At 49.9% G+C, this 12,655-nt stretch overlaps 1 protein-coding gene across 10 annotated transcripts in view; it reads right to left on the reverse strand.

The window, feature by feature from the left end:
• The window catches only part of LGR6 (leucine rich repeat containing G protein-coupled receptor 6), a 127,932-nt gene that overhangs the window by 41,731 nt on the left and 73,546 nt on the right, over nucleotides 1-12,655 (reverse strand). For 7 of the 10 annotated variants that reach the window (XM_055109656.2, XM_055109655.2, XM_034943614.3 and 4 more), the window contains one exon: nucleotides 1,514-1,729. The exons of the other annotated variants lie outside the window; for them this stretch is intronic. In XM_055109656.2, the coding sequence (XP_054965631.1) occupies nucleotides 1,514-1,729 (216 nt within the window). The remainder of the gene's footprint in view (nucleotides 1-1,513; nucleotides 1,730-12,655) is intronic. 10 annotated transcript variants of the gene reach the window in all.

Consider the following 12,655-nt stretch of genomic DNA (forward strand, 5'->3'; position numbering starts at 1 on the left):
GCACCTTTCCAGCTTCTTCTCCTGAGCTCTGCATGGGGACCCTCTGCTCCAGCCACACTGGCCTGGTCACTGGCAGCCAAACACGCTTACTCTCCCCTCCATGTCTTTATTGCTATCTGCTTGGAATGTCCCCATTCTCTTCATTTCATCATCTTTCCAGGCCCAGGTCCCACCCCACCTCCCCCAGGAAGCCTCCTTCCCCTCCACCTCAGCCTTCCCACCATATCTATGCTGCTATGAGTCTGAATTTATCATCTGGCTGTGTTAGCATAAGTTTCACTATATCATTTGTTATTTTTTTCCCATATTTATTCTGCTCTTTCAATTGGACTGAAAGCCCCTCAAGGGCAGTGGCTATATCTCACAGTTTTTTGAGTTTTCAGTACACCACATGGGGGCTCAATAAATGCCTGCTCCTTCTTATCCACCTGGGGCCAACCATGAAGTTCTTATTTCTCCAGTAATCTTATCCCTCACAGAGGCCTGACCCCACCCTCTCACAATGTCACGGGGATGTCACCAAAGTTAGAACCAATCACCTTGTTCTGTTTACCCTCTCTAAATACCCCCCCACCCCGCCCCGTGACTCCCAGAAGAAGGGAGGGTATGGCACCCTGACAGAAGAATATAGTCCACAAGGATATTGACCTTGGTTCTCCAGCTTCCCAGGACAGAGAATTAGACAAACAAATTGGTGCCTGCCTTTTCATCTCTCAAATGGAACTAGGTATCATCCATTCCCTGGTTTAGAAAATCACGCCAGATCTTCAAAAGCGGGGGGTGTGGGGGCAATGTTACCATCCAGTAGAGTCACTAACATGCATGTTCCTAAGCCATGTTCCTGCAGCAATTAGTGTGTAACCCAAAGCAATTATACATGACCTCCAAGCCCTTTTAGTAATTACCCTATGAACTTACCAATCATTCATAGCAATTAGCTGGGAGCTAATTTGCCCTCTAAAGTTCCCACTGGGGAGGCAGAGTTAACCCCAGTCCCCAATTCCTGCCAGGGATGCTATCTCCCAGGTAATTACAGTGATGGGGCTTTGCTGTCTAATTATAAGTGATGACTTTTCTCTGCTTCTTAAGGCCTGGGAAATGAGATGAATTTATCCCATCCCTGTGCCAAAGCATATGACTGCATCATCTAATTGTCAAATATGGTAGAAATTACTTAAGAAATTCTTGATTTATATTCCAATTATCAAGGTATAGTTATTATATGTGCATGGCAAGAAAATAATGGCTTAATTCCTATTTTCTGATTATAGTACCCTGGCCCTTTAGTGACTCTCAGAGCACTTTTCAAGCTCTCATGTCATTCGACCTCATGATAACCCTATGGGATCAACAGGGAATGGTCATCCTCATGCTTTTCCAAAGGGAGGCCAGAAGGTTTAGCAACATGCAAAGAAGAGCAAAGCTAGCCAGGCTCCAATCCAACTCAAGTAAACATGCAGCCCCCAGCCCCCAGCAGGACCCCACTGGGAATGGGGAACAGAGCAGCACTCACAGCACCACAAGGCTGGTGAGATTCTGGAACGCGTAGTCGGGGATGTGGCTGATGCGGTTGAGGGCCAGGGTCATGGCCTGCAGGGCAGGGAGGTTGTTGAGGGCCCTGACAGGGATCTCCGTGAGTGCATTGTCGTCCAGCCAGAGGTGGCGGAGGGAGGACAGCCCCTCAAAGCTCCTCTCCGGGACCAGGGAGATGAGGTTGGCATCTAGGCGCCTGGTGGAAGAGAGGATGGAGAGGGGTCAATCCAGGGCAAGATGCAGACCAAGCTTTGGGGCTAGACTGGGCCAGCCAGGCCCTCAACAGGGCCTTTGAGGTTCCCTGGGACTAAAGTTGTGACTTGGCCACCATGTATCCTGTATCCCGCCTCTTCGAGTTCCCATATTTGGCTCCATTCCAACCCATAGTTCTTTTTTTGTTGTTGGGAGACAGAGTCTCGCTCTGTTGCCCAGGCTGGAGTGCAGTGGCACAATCTTGGCTCACTGCAACCTCCACCTCCCACCAACCCATAGTTCTTGATCCTTCTTGATCCTCTACACCATATGTTTCTATGAATGACCCCACCTCTTCCTCTCAGACCCAAGGCTGAACCCATAGCCTGTTTGTGGATAGCCAGTATTTCCCTTCACATCCATACTCCCGGGCTTCCAAATCTATGCCATATTACCCTTGCTCTCTGAGTGTGACCTCGACCTTGCTAACTGTTCTATGATAGTCCAAGACCATATAATGGAGATGTTCTCAGCATTGGCAGAGGGAAATGTCCTCCCTCTGAACCGAACCAAAGAAAAATGCCTCCCCAAAAGGGTAAGCCCTTCCCTGTCACCCATCCCTAGCACCACCTGTTCCTTGTCCCTTCAAGGGCCCAGGGGGCAAGGGGCTCCTGCTAAAGTCCTGGGGCTTCTTGCTCAGTTGATGACCTCTGGGAGGCCCCTGCATGCCACAGTTGAAGTTCTTGATTAGCTGCCTCTCAGAACAGGTGAACAGATGGTGGGTGATCCTGCTTGGGCATAACCAGAGATTCTAGGATGATATGAGGATTACTTATGGGAGCCCTAGAAGATCTTAGCAGCCCAGCAAAACAAGGAGATTTTTCAACCTTAGCTTTTTACACATGTGCCCAGGCCACGACAGCCTTTATCAACATGCTACTGTCTCTGAGCCCCAGGTTGGGACTTGGGCTGAACCCCTATTGCCCTAAGCAGATGGTCTCACAGGGACCAGACAAACTGACCTGTACCATGGATCTATTGCTGGACTTTCCTATCTTGAAGCGAGACTTAGCCCTGAGCCATGGTCCTCCAACATAGCCATATGGCATTTAAGCCATGGAAACCCCAGCCTTATCCACAAAGGCCCTACAGCTCCATAATCCTGAACCCAAAGGAGAAGTGATATGATCAGTAGGGTGGGATGGGGTGATATTCTTTCATCCCAACAGCACAAGCCCCCTTGTAGAAGGTCCAGCAGTGCTTCTGTCTTTTCCCTGAGCATCTCTTCAGTGCTCTCTCTGTGAAGACCTCAAGCACCACTGGGAAACACTCCCTAGCTCACCAGCAAGGGGCCATGCGTGGATAGGCCAACACTGCAGTCTTGGGTGTGAAAGCACATTCACCAGGACACTCTTCAAAAGCTGTAGTTAGGAAAGACCTCCCACCCACATCAAACTTGACATGATGGGACCAAAAGCCCTTCAGTGAGTGCCCTCTGCTGGCAAGGCCTGTCACCTTGGACATGGTTCTCCAGTGGTGGCCGTCACACCCTTGATGGTCTGTGGCTGAACCACCCTGGGGAGCTTCGTGTTAATGTGGACTCCCATGGACCATCAGCCCCAGCATCACCTGGAAGCTTGTTAGAAATGCAGAATCTTAGGCCCCACCCCAGACTTACTAAATCAGAACCTGGATTTTAACCTGACTCCCAGGTGATTCATTGATTCATCAGCACTTTAATGCTTTTAAAGCACTGAGCTAGGTTTTCCAGATCTGATGCTCCAATCTAACGACCTTGGATTGCTCGAGAAGAGAGGAAGACTGAATGAGGATGTAGAAAGCCATTTCCTGCTGTGGTTAGTGCTCAGCTGGTCCTGGGAGCCCTCGTTCTTAGATTTGATCATAAATTACTCCAAGAGATGAGGGCTCTACCTCAACCTCCTGCATATATGACCAGAGCAGACACTACATTCAGCTGTGAACTCGCAGCACCCAGCGCAATGCCTAGTTTGCAGATGGCACTCAATGTTTTTAAATAAATGGGCAATAAATACATGAGTGAATACATGCCCTCTGAATCCTCTGCTTCCAAGCCTCAAACTGATGGCCTGACCAAGCACACCAGTAAGCTAGAGGAGACCTGGACAGCCCCCCTTACCAGGGATGGTCGAGGATCCTGGCTGTCCTGCTTTGACACCCCATTCTATTGTGGTGAGGGCTCTCACCTCCTGCTTTCCCCCGTCTGCAGATGCCCACCCAGCAGATGTCCAGACTCTCCTCCTAACCCTGGGAAGGCCCTTTCCATGGGAGCAGCATCTTAGTCCCAGATTTTCCAGAGACCACAGACAGATACCTAAGCCCTGAGTCCTGCTTAGGACCACACGGAAGAAGTCACATTTGAGATGGCCTTCTTAAGGTAGGATAGGATTTCAACAAGGAGAGATGGAAAGGGGTGTCATGAATGAGGGCCTTGAGGGAAGAGAATGCAGGTCCAGTGTGGATGGGGGAAGGGAACAGAGATTTTGGATATCCTTAAGAGGTCAAATTGATGACCGGGCACGGTAGCTCACACCTGTAATCCCAGCATTTTGGGAGGCTGAGGTGGGCGGATCACCTGATGTCGGAGTTCGAGACCAGCCTGACCAACATAGAGAAACCCTGTCTCTACTAAAAATACAAAATTAGCCGGGCATGGTTGCACACGCCTGTAATCCCAGCTACTCGGGAGGCTGAGGCAGGAGAATTGCTTGAACCTGGGAGGCGGAGGGTGTGGTGAGCCGAGATCACACCATTGCACTCCAGCCTGGGCGACAAGAGCGAAACTCCATCTCAAAACAAACAAACAAACAAAAAAAAAACAGGTCACATTGATAAGGCCCAGCAACCCACTGGATGTGGGGCCAGGGAGGGGCCTGACACATCTCGCAGATCTGGGCCTTGCTCTCTGCTACTGCCTTCCTAATGGGTAAATTAACAGACCCAGGAAGCCTGACTCCCTAAGAGGGGCAGTACCTCCTTCTCTGAAGCTCAGGGCAGAGAACATCCCTACAGTGACAACCATGACACCAATAATAATCACTGTCTCCATTTATTGAGTCCTTGTCATATGCCAGGTATACAATACCAGGTACCGTGTCCTGTATCTTCTCAAAAATGCCATTGAGGTAGCTCTGATTAGCCCCATTTTACAGAGAGATTAAGCCCCCCAAGGCCCCACAACTAGTAAGCTGCAGGGCTTAAATCTGAACCCAAGTTGTCTAACGTCAAAATTCATGTGCCTCACCATTGTGTTGTGTTGGCACTGAGGTGCATGATGGGAGGTTAAGAACCTGCTCACCTGTTCACCTAGGTGTCCTGCCCAGGTGGGACACCAGGGCAGAGATTGTGGCTGAGCTGAGAAGATGGCCATGTACCATAAGGAGGTGCTAGGAGGCAGGCAGGAAGTGGGTCAGGGCAGGGCAAGGGGAAAACTTATTCTGTGAGCTCAGGGGGCACTTGGAAGTGGCCTTTGCTATGCATGTGCGTATGTGTGAGTACACACGTTTGCTGGCCACATGCATGTGCACGCTCACACATGTAACCTACAGTCCTGGTTAGTCCATCTCCTGCATTTTGTGTAACCCATAGGCAGGAGAGCTTGGGAAGGGCCCTTTTGCCAGGCTGGGCCAAGCATGGCACTGGCTTAAAACAGGGCCTTACTTTCTCAGCCTCTTAGGGAAGGGCTGGATGGGCTGAGCCTCCAGGCCTCTTTCCGCTCTGTCAGAGAGAAACTATCTTCTGTCCTGGCTCATGATATCCTAAGTGGCATGGTAGAGCAGCTGAGGGCTGGAGAGGGGAGGTGTTTGCTGCCCTGCTCCTGGTACTTGGGAACTGGGACACACCAAAGGAGAAAAGGAAGAAAACTGGCAAATGAAGAAGGTGGAATGAGCACATGGAAGAAATCGGCCAGGACTGTGTTTGTGTTTGGGATGAGCAGAGAGACGGGGCGTTTACACTCAGGCCAGGTGGGCTTGGGGGTGGGGCATGGACCCAGGGTAGCACTGCCAGATATAGCAAATAAAACAACATGCTACCCATTTAAATTTGAATTTCAGATAAATAATAATTTTAGCATAAATATGTCCTGTGTAATATTTGGGACAATGCCCAGTTAAATCTGAATTTCAGATAAGCAAGTATAAGTTTGAATAAGTCCCATGCAACATTTGTATTTTATCTGGCAGCTCTGACCCAGGGGGCTCCTGTGATGTGGAAGGTGTGGGCTTTGCCATCACACAGATGTAGCCACAGATACCCTCCTTTAACCTTTTGTGTTGCTTTCCTCAGCTGTATGGTTTGATGACTTGCCCACCCCAGAGACAGTGAGGACAAACACCCCCTTAGAGGGAGACTCCACGAAGCACAGAGGGGAGTGGAGGAGGCAGCAGGAGACAGGCGCAGTATTGGCTTCTATTAAACTTTCTCCTCTCTCCCCGTTTTTTTTTTTTTTTTTTTTTTTTTGAGACAGAGTTTCACTCTTATTGCCCAGGCTGGAGTGCCATGGTGCAATCCCAGCTCACTGAAACCTCTGCCTCCCGGGTTCAAGCGATTCTTCTCCCTCAACCTCTGGAGTAGCTGGGATTGCAGGCACCTGCCACCAAGCCCGGCCAATTTTTTGTATTTTCGTAGAGACAGGGTTTCACCATGTTGGCCAGGCTGGTCTCGAACTCCTGACCTCAGGTGATCCACCCGCCTCAGCCTCCCAAAGTGCTGGGATTACAGGTGTGAGCCACCGCGCCCAGCCTCCCCTGTATTTTCTTGTTGGACACCTGCTCCCTGCCCCCAGGAACCTCTGACTCTTGGGAACACCTAAGGGTCGACACCTGGCTATAGAGCAACCCCTCTTACTATCTCCCCACCCAGCTCCCGGTAGGATAAGGTGCTCTCTGGAGAATTCCCCCACCCTTTCAAGTCAGGGTTCAGGCTCCCCTGGGATCTCTAGTCCTCTAGGGTAGGGGGGTCCTAGGCTCCCCTGCCATCTGGCAGCCAGGAAAGGGGTATTGGATTGCTGAAGGAGTCTCTGAGCCGCCAGCAGAATCCTCCACTTGGGACTAAAAGACCTTTTTAAGCAGCTCCCCGTAGAGGGTGGGAGAGCCAATCCTGATGGACTCTGGCTTGGCAGGCTGAAGAGAGCAATTATACCAATTAAGCTCTGGAACAGAATCAACAACCCCCAGCAGCGCCTCTCGTTCTCCCACGTGGACCTGGCCCCTCAAGTGATTTCTGATTATAATTCTTACCTGCAGTAATGGGGCAGATTAGCAGGGACCTCACAGGCCAGTTCGGGCTTGCTTAGGCTCTGGGGAAACAGCTTAACCTGTCGAGGGCCAAACTGCTTCTCATACTCCCCCAGCTAAGGGCTGAGGCTGAAGCAGGGAGGGAAGGAAGGGGACCCTTCCCTCCAAGTCCCAAGGGGCATGTGGTGTGAAAGTTGCCAGGTCATAGGACATCCCAGGGAGATGGGGACATAGGGTCCTGGTCTGAATTGACTGAAATGAGATGAGGACCTAACAGGGAGCAAGCGTAGCAGAAGAGCTTTAGGTTAGACAGCAAGAAGTGACCCACTGACAGCGACCCAGGACAATAGCGTACACTAAGAATCACACTGTGTCAGAGCCTGAAGGAGCCTTCCAGCCTCACTCGTCTCATATGAGGAGCCTGAAGCCCAGAGATATAAAGAGAAATGCCCAAAGGCAGTGGTAGGGCTGGGACTCAAACTCAGAGCTTCGCAGGGTGTGGTGGCTCACACCTGTAATCCCAGCACTTTTGGAGGCTGAGGTGGGCAGATCACCTGAGTTCGGGAGTTCAAGACCATCCTGACCAACATGGGGAAACCCCATCTCTACTAAAAATACAAAATTAGACGGGCGTGGTGGCACACGCCTATAATCCCAGCTACTTGGGAGGCTACGGTAGGAGAATCACTTGAACCCTGGTTGCGGAGGTTGCAGTGAGCCGAGATCGCGCCATTGCACTCCAGCCTGGGCAACGAGAGCAAAACTCTGTCTCAAAAAAAAACAAAAGCAAAAACAAAAACAAAACAAAACAACTCAGAGCTTCTTTTCACTCTACCAGTCTGGTTCCCCAAAAGCGAAGGAATGACAGAGAGACTCACAGTTCTTTGTGTAAGATATGGATATGCAAGAAGCATATCTCTATTTGGAAACCAGGGGCCCTTACAGCCCACAGAGGACTAAATCAATCTAGTGGACCCTTTCTGGGATTTATTTCTCTAATCCATCTTATATCCTACCAGATCTTAGTCAAATACAAGATAAAGGGGACAGATTCAGGGGTCTGAGTGGGCCTCTAGCTGACCCATGGATGTCATCAAATATTCATTTAAAAGCAATCACTCGTGCAAAGCTCCATGCTCAGGGCTTTGCCATAGTACCCGCTCCCTGAGTGCAGGCTGACTTTAAATTCAAAGGTCAGTGTGCCCTAAGGGAGACAAGGAAAGCAAGGGAAAGAGGGCAGGTGTCCTCCTCTTCTGTTCCATTCAGGTCAGCCACGACTTGGGTCCCCTCCCTAGCTCTGAGCCACATTACATGAGAAGACATGGCAATGGTAGGACAGAGGGCTTTAGGAGCAGAGAGAGACTGAAACCCAGAATTCATGAGGAAAGGTGGGCCTGAATGAAGTAGGCTCCACAGGGCTGGGGCACATCCAGAGAGGAATTCCACTTCTCATCCAAGAAGAGGAAGATGATGCCTCCAGAGTCTCTTCCATGACATGGTCTCATCCTAAGAAAGTATCTCCAGCCAGTCCTAGTACCTGAAGTATCCCTTTCCCTCCCCAGCCTATCAGGGTTTTGCAGAGTAGGAAAGGAGGGCAAAGGTTCTGTTTCAGATGCTGAAAGCTCAGAGAAGGGGAGCCCCTAGCCAGCTTTCTTCCAGTGACTTACAAACTCAGGTTGCTGAATTTAGTGGGCTTCTCTGCCCAAACTCCCACACCAGCCTGGTTGCCTCCCTCTCTCCTTGAAGCTGCCCATCACTAAGACCCTCCTGAATAGGAGTGGCTACATAATGAGGATGAAAAGCCTGTGTTCTAAAATTACTAAGAATCTCAGCTGGGCACAGTGGCTCATGTCTATAATCCCAGCACTTTGGGAGGCTCAGGCGGGAGGATTGCTTGAGCTCAGGAGTTTGAGACCAGCCTGGACAAAATAGCAAGACACCCTCTCTAGAAAAAAATTTAAAAGTTAGCCAGGCATGGTGGCACGCTCCAGTAGTCCCAGCTACTCAGGAGGCTGCGGCAGGAGGATCTTTTGATCCCAGAAGTCGAGGCTGCAGTGAGCTGTGTTCACACCACTTCACTCCAGCCTGGGCAACAAAGTGAGACCCTATTTCCAAAACAAACAAACAAAAAACTTCAAGATGGCAATAGAACACTAAACCAGGTGCAGGCCCCTTCTGCTATCAGGGCCCTGGCAACCACACAGGTCGCAGGCCCATGAGGTCGGCTCTGCTCCCAAACTAAAAAATCCTCAAAAGCTGTGGGCTAGGCCTTCTCCTGTTCTCATTTCCTAACTCTGCGTTTGAGAGGAAGAAAGAGGCTAGGAGGTGAGATACCTTGAGGACAAAGACAGTTCATTTGACACAGGATTACTGATTGTTTGCTCCTGGCCGACCCCAGGGCTGGTTTTCATCTCTGAACCCCCCACCCCTACTTGGCTACATAGCTGACTTTCAGTTGAACACAGGAAGGGAGAGAATAGAGAAAAGATGTGGGTGGGGAGGGGGACATCTCAGTCTCTGGTTGGAGTACAGAATGGAGGGTGGAAGGGGGAGGATATTAAAAGTTAAAAAAAAAAAAAGCAGCCACTATGGAAATAGTTATTCTGTGGGGAAAATATTCCACGTGGGAGCCGTTGATTGCCTGGAGGGACCAACGGCCCTGACCGAGAGCCTGCCTGGGAAGGCAAGGATTCCAGCAGGGAGCAGGCTGGCACCTGCCGAGCAGTGAGGAGATGCCCTTGGGCCTTCCATAGGCGGCAGGGCCCAGCCTCCCACACCAGCACCAGCCGCCAGTGCCAGGTGCCAGCTTCTGCACGGAGGGCCACGGGGCTCCAATGGGGTTGTGGGGTCCCCTGCCTATGGCATGTCCTGGCCCTGCTTGGCAGGAGGGCTTGCTCGACTGGGGAACACACAGAATCTGTACCCACAGACTCCACCAACTCAGGCACGGATGCTCATGAGCCTCTGCCTTCCCGCGGACTGACACCCCTCCCAGCCTCTCTCCTGGAGAACACAGCCTGCATTCTGTGAAGGCCCTTTATGGTCTCATGAGGGCTTCCATAAAGCCCTACTGCCCCCACATCCCTCCCTCACTACCTATCAGACTGCCTGAAATGCCTCTCATTACAGATGGTATCATTCCCTTTGTCTTCAATTCAATAGGATTGGATTAAATATAATAAACATTCATTGAGTGCCTACTATTATGCCAGCCTTGTGCTTAGTTCTAGGGTTCAAACTTGAATAACACATAGTCTCTTTCCAGAGAAGCTCTTAGACTATATACTTTGCTGTTTGATAAAAAAATATAAAAACCTTAGCTTTTATATTGAGAAGGAGCTAATTGCCAGGTGTGCTCAGCATTTACATATATTATCATATTTAATCTTCATGCTAGCCCTGTGGAGTAGGAACCTTATGCTTCCCATCTTGCATGCAGAAAAGGAGGCTCAGAGGAATGAAGCCATTGGTCTGACTCCAAAGCTACCACTCAATTCAGGCTTATTGATAAGGCTTCTCCTTATCAAGATTTGAACATCAGAGCTTGTCCTGAAAGGCCTGTCCCATTTAATGAAAAGAAACCTTCTCAGTTAAAGAGTACACTCCTAGCCGAGGCCCTTAGGGGGCTGAAAACTGGGGCTGTAGCCAAAGGGACTAAACAGCATGTCTGCACTAGAAGTAGTCACCAAGCCCAGAATCCATATGACTGGACTCCAGACCCAGTTACAGGAAGCTCCCCTTCAAGCAGGTGCCAGGCATTGACCTACATATAATCTGGGAAGCTAAGGACTCCCCAGATCCATCATCCCTCCATCTTGGGTGTTGTATGCCTCTGGTATCCTCTAAGACAACACTGTTCAATAGAGCTTTCTGCAGAGACATATTCATTATCCGCCCTGTGGCTATTGAGCTCTTGAAGTGTGGCCAGCATGACTGAGGAACCGCATTTTAAATTGTATTTTGTTTTAACTGACACATGCCATACTGGATGGCACAGTTCTAAGAAATTAGCCAGGCGTTCCACACAAGACATGAAGGATACAGAGATGAATGAATTTGGTTCCTGCCCTCAAGGAACTCATAGTCTAGCAACGAAGATTAACAAATAACCAATTGTGATTGTGTGTGTGTGTGTGTGTGCGCGCGCGTGCGTTAGAGAGAGAGGAAAAGAGAGGCTGTGTCTGAAAATGGTGTGCACCAAGAGTTGAGGGAACGAATTAAAGGGTGTGGAACCTTCAGCCACGGAGGTAGGACAAACTTCCTAGAAGGAGTAAAGAGGGGACATTCATGTGAGTCTTGAGGAATAACTGAATTTTCACCAAGTGGATGAGGGTAATGAGTATTTCTGGCAAAGAAGGGTGTGTGCAGAGGTACTGACCAAAGAACAACATGGGAGAGGAGAACAACTCATCTGTGCTGAGCAGAGGGTCCTGGGTGACGCAGGGAGTGAGGGCTTGGGTCAGATGCAAAAGGTAGTAGGGAAAAGAACGTGCGGGTCCTTGGGGGCTTTATGGATCTGAACTTTAAATTGTAGGCATTGGGAAGTCTGGGTTGAGAAAGACCACTCTGGTGGGGTGGGGGTGGGGATGTGAAGGCTGGCAAAGGTCTTGTTCCTGCTGATACACAGGGCGCTATGACTTCAGACGAGTCCTTTTCCTCTCTCCAGGATCAGTGTCTTCACCTGCTCAAGGAGGGGTTCGCTTCAAGAGTCCCTGTGGCTCTGTCCGTCCGAGAGCCTATACATTCTTTGGACAAATTCTTCTGTGCTATGTCCCTGTGTCCCCAGGCAGGGCAACTTACAAGCACATGGTGTTGTGCAGAGGCACAGAGTAGCCAACCCCCACTCCCCCACCTCCAGGCATCTCAAGATGACCAAATTCTACCATTTGGATAATATTCTTTTTTTAGAGTGTAGAAGCTGCCTGTTATTGTTTTTTTTTTTTTTTTAATCTGGAAAGTATTATTAGGTAGCCTTTTAGTGGAGAACAGCTTTTTGAGAGAAGCTTCTAAAAATGAGACACAGACTTGGAACACAGGGAGCTTTGGACCAGAGAGATGAGGAGCTGGGAAAGATGGTCGATAGAGGTGGGAGATAGTAAAAGGCCAACTTCAGAGCTTTGAACAACTTTACCCAAGTGCCCACTTTGGTCACTTTTCTCCCCCATTACATGGGAAGACCCCTGAAGACGCAGGCTATGTCCCCTCTTTCCCTGAAACTTGCCCACCATGGATATTCAGTCTGTGTTTTTTATGGATCCAGTTATGGGCACTTTCAGCATTGTTCAGATGATTGCTTGATGGGGAGATCACAGCAGTGGAAGTGACAGCTAACAGGGACCCCACTTAACCAGGGAGGAAAGGGGACTCTGAGGGACCGAGTGATTTGTCCAAGGTCACAGAGTAAAGAGATGGCAAAGCCAGAGAAGGCATTGGTTTTGAGTCCAGTGTTCTTTGAGTTCAGTGTTCACCTCTCTCCTGCCCTTGTCCTCTTGGGAGAAGAAGAAGGAATCAGTGTTCACCGATTCCTGCCCACCCCCACATACAGTGCAATGGGGGGCCCCCAGAGACACTTCCCAGGTCACTGGTTGAGGAACTATGAAGACCCTGGTCTCTGAGAACCATTCCTTGGCAGCATCCAACACTTGGGGCTCATC

The sequence above is a fragment of the Pan paniscus genome, chromosome 1, assembly GCF_029289425.2.
Source record: "Pan paniscus chromosome 1, NHGRI_mPanPan1-v2.0_pri, whole genome shotgun sequence".
Classification (NCBI taxonomy): Eukaryota; Metazoa; Chordata; class Mammalia; order Primates; family Hominidae; genus Pan; species Pan paniscus.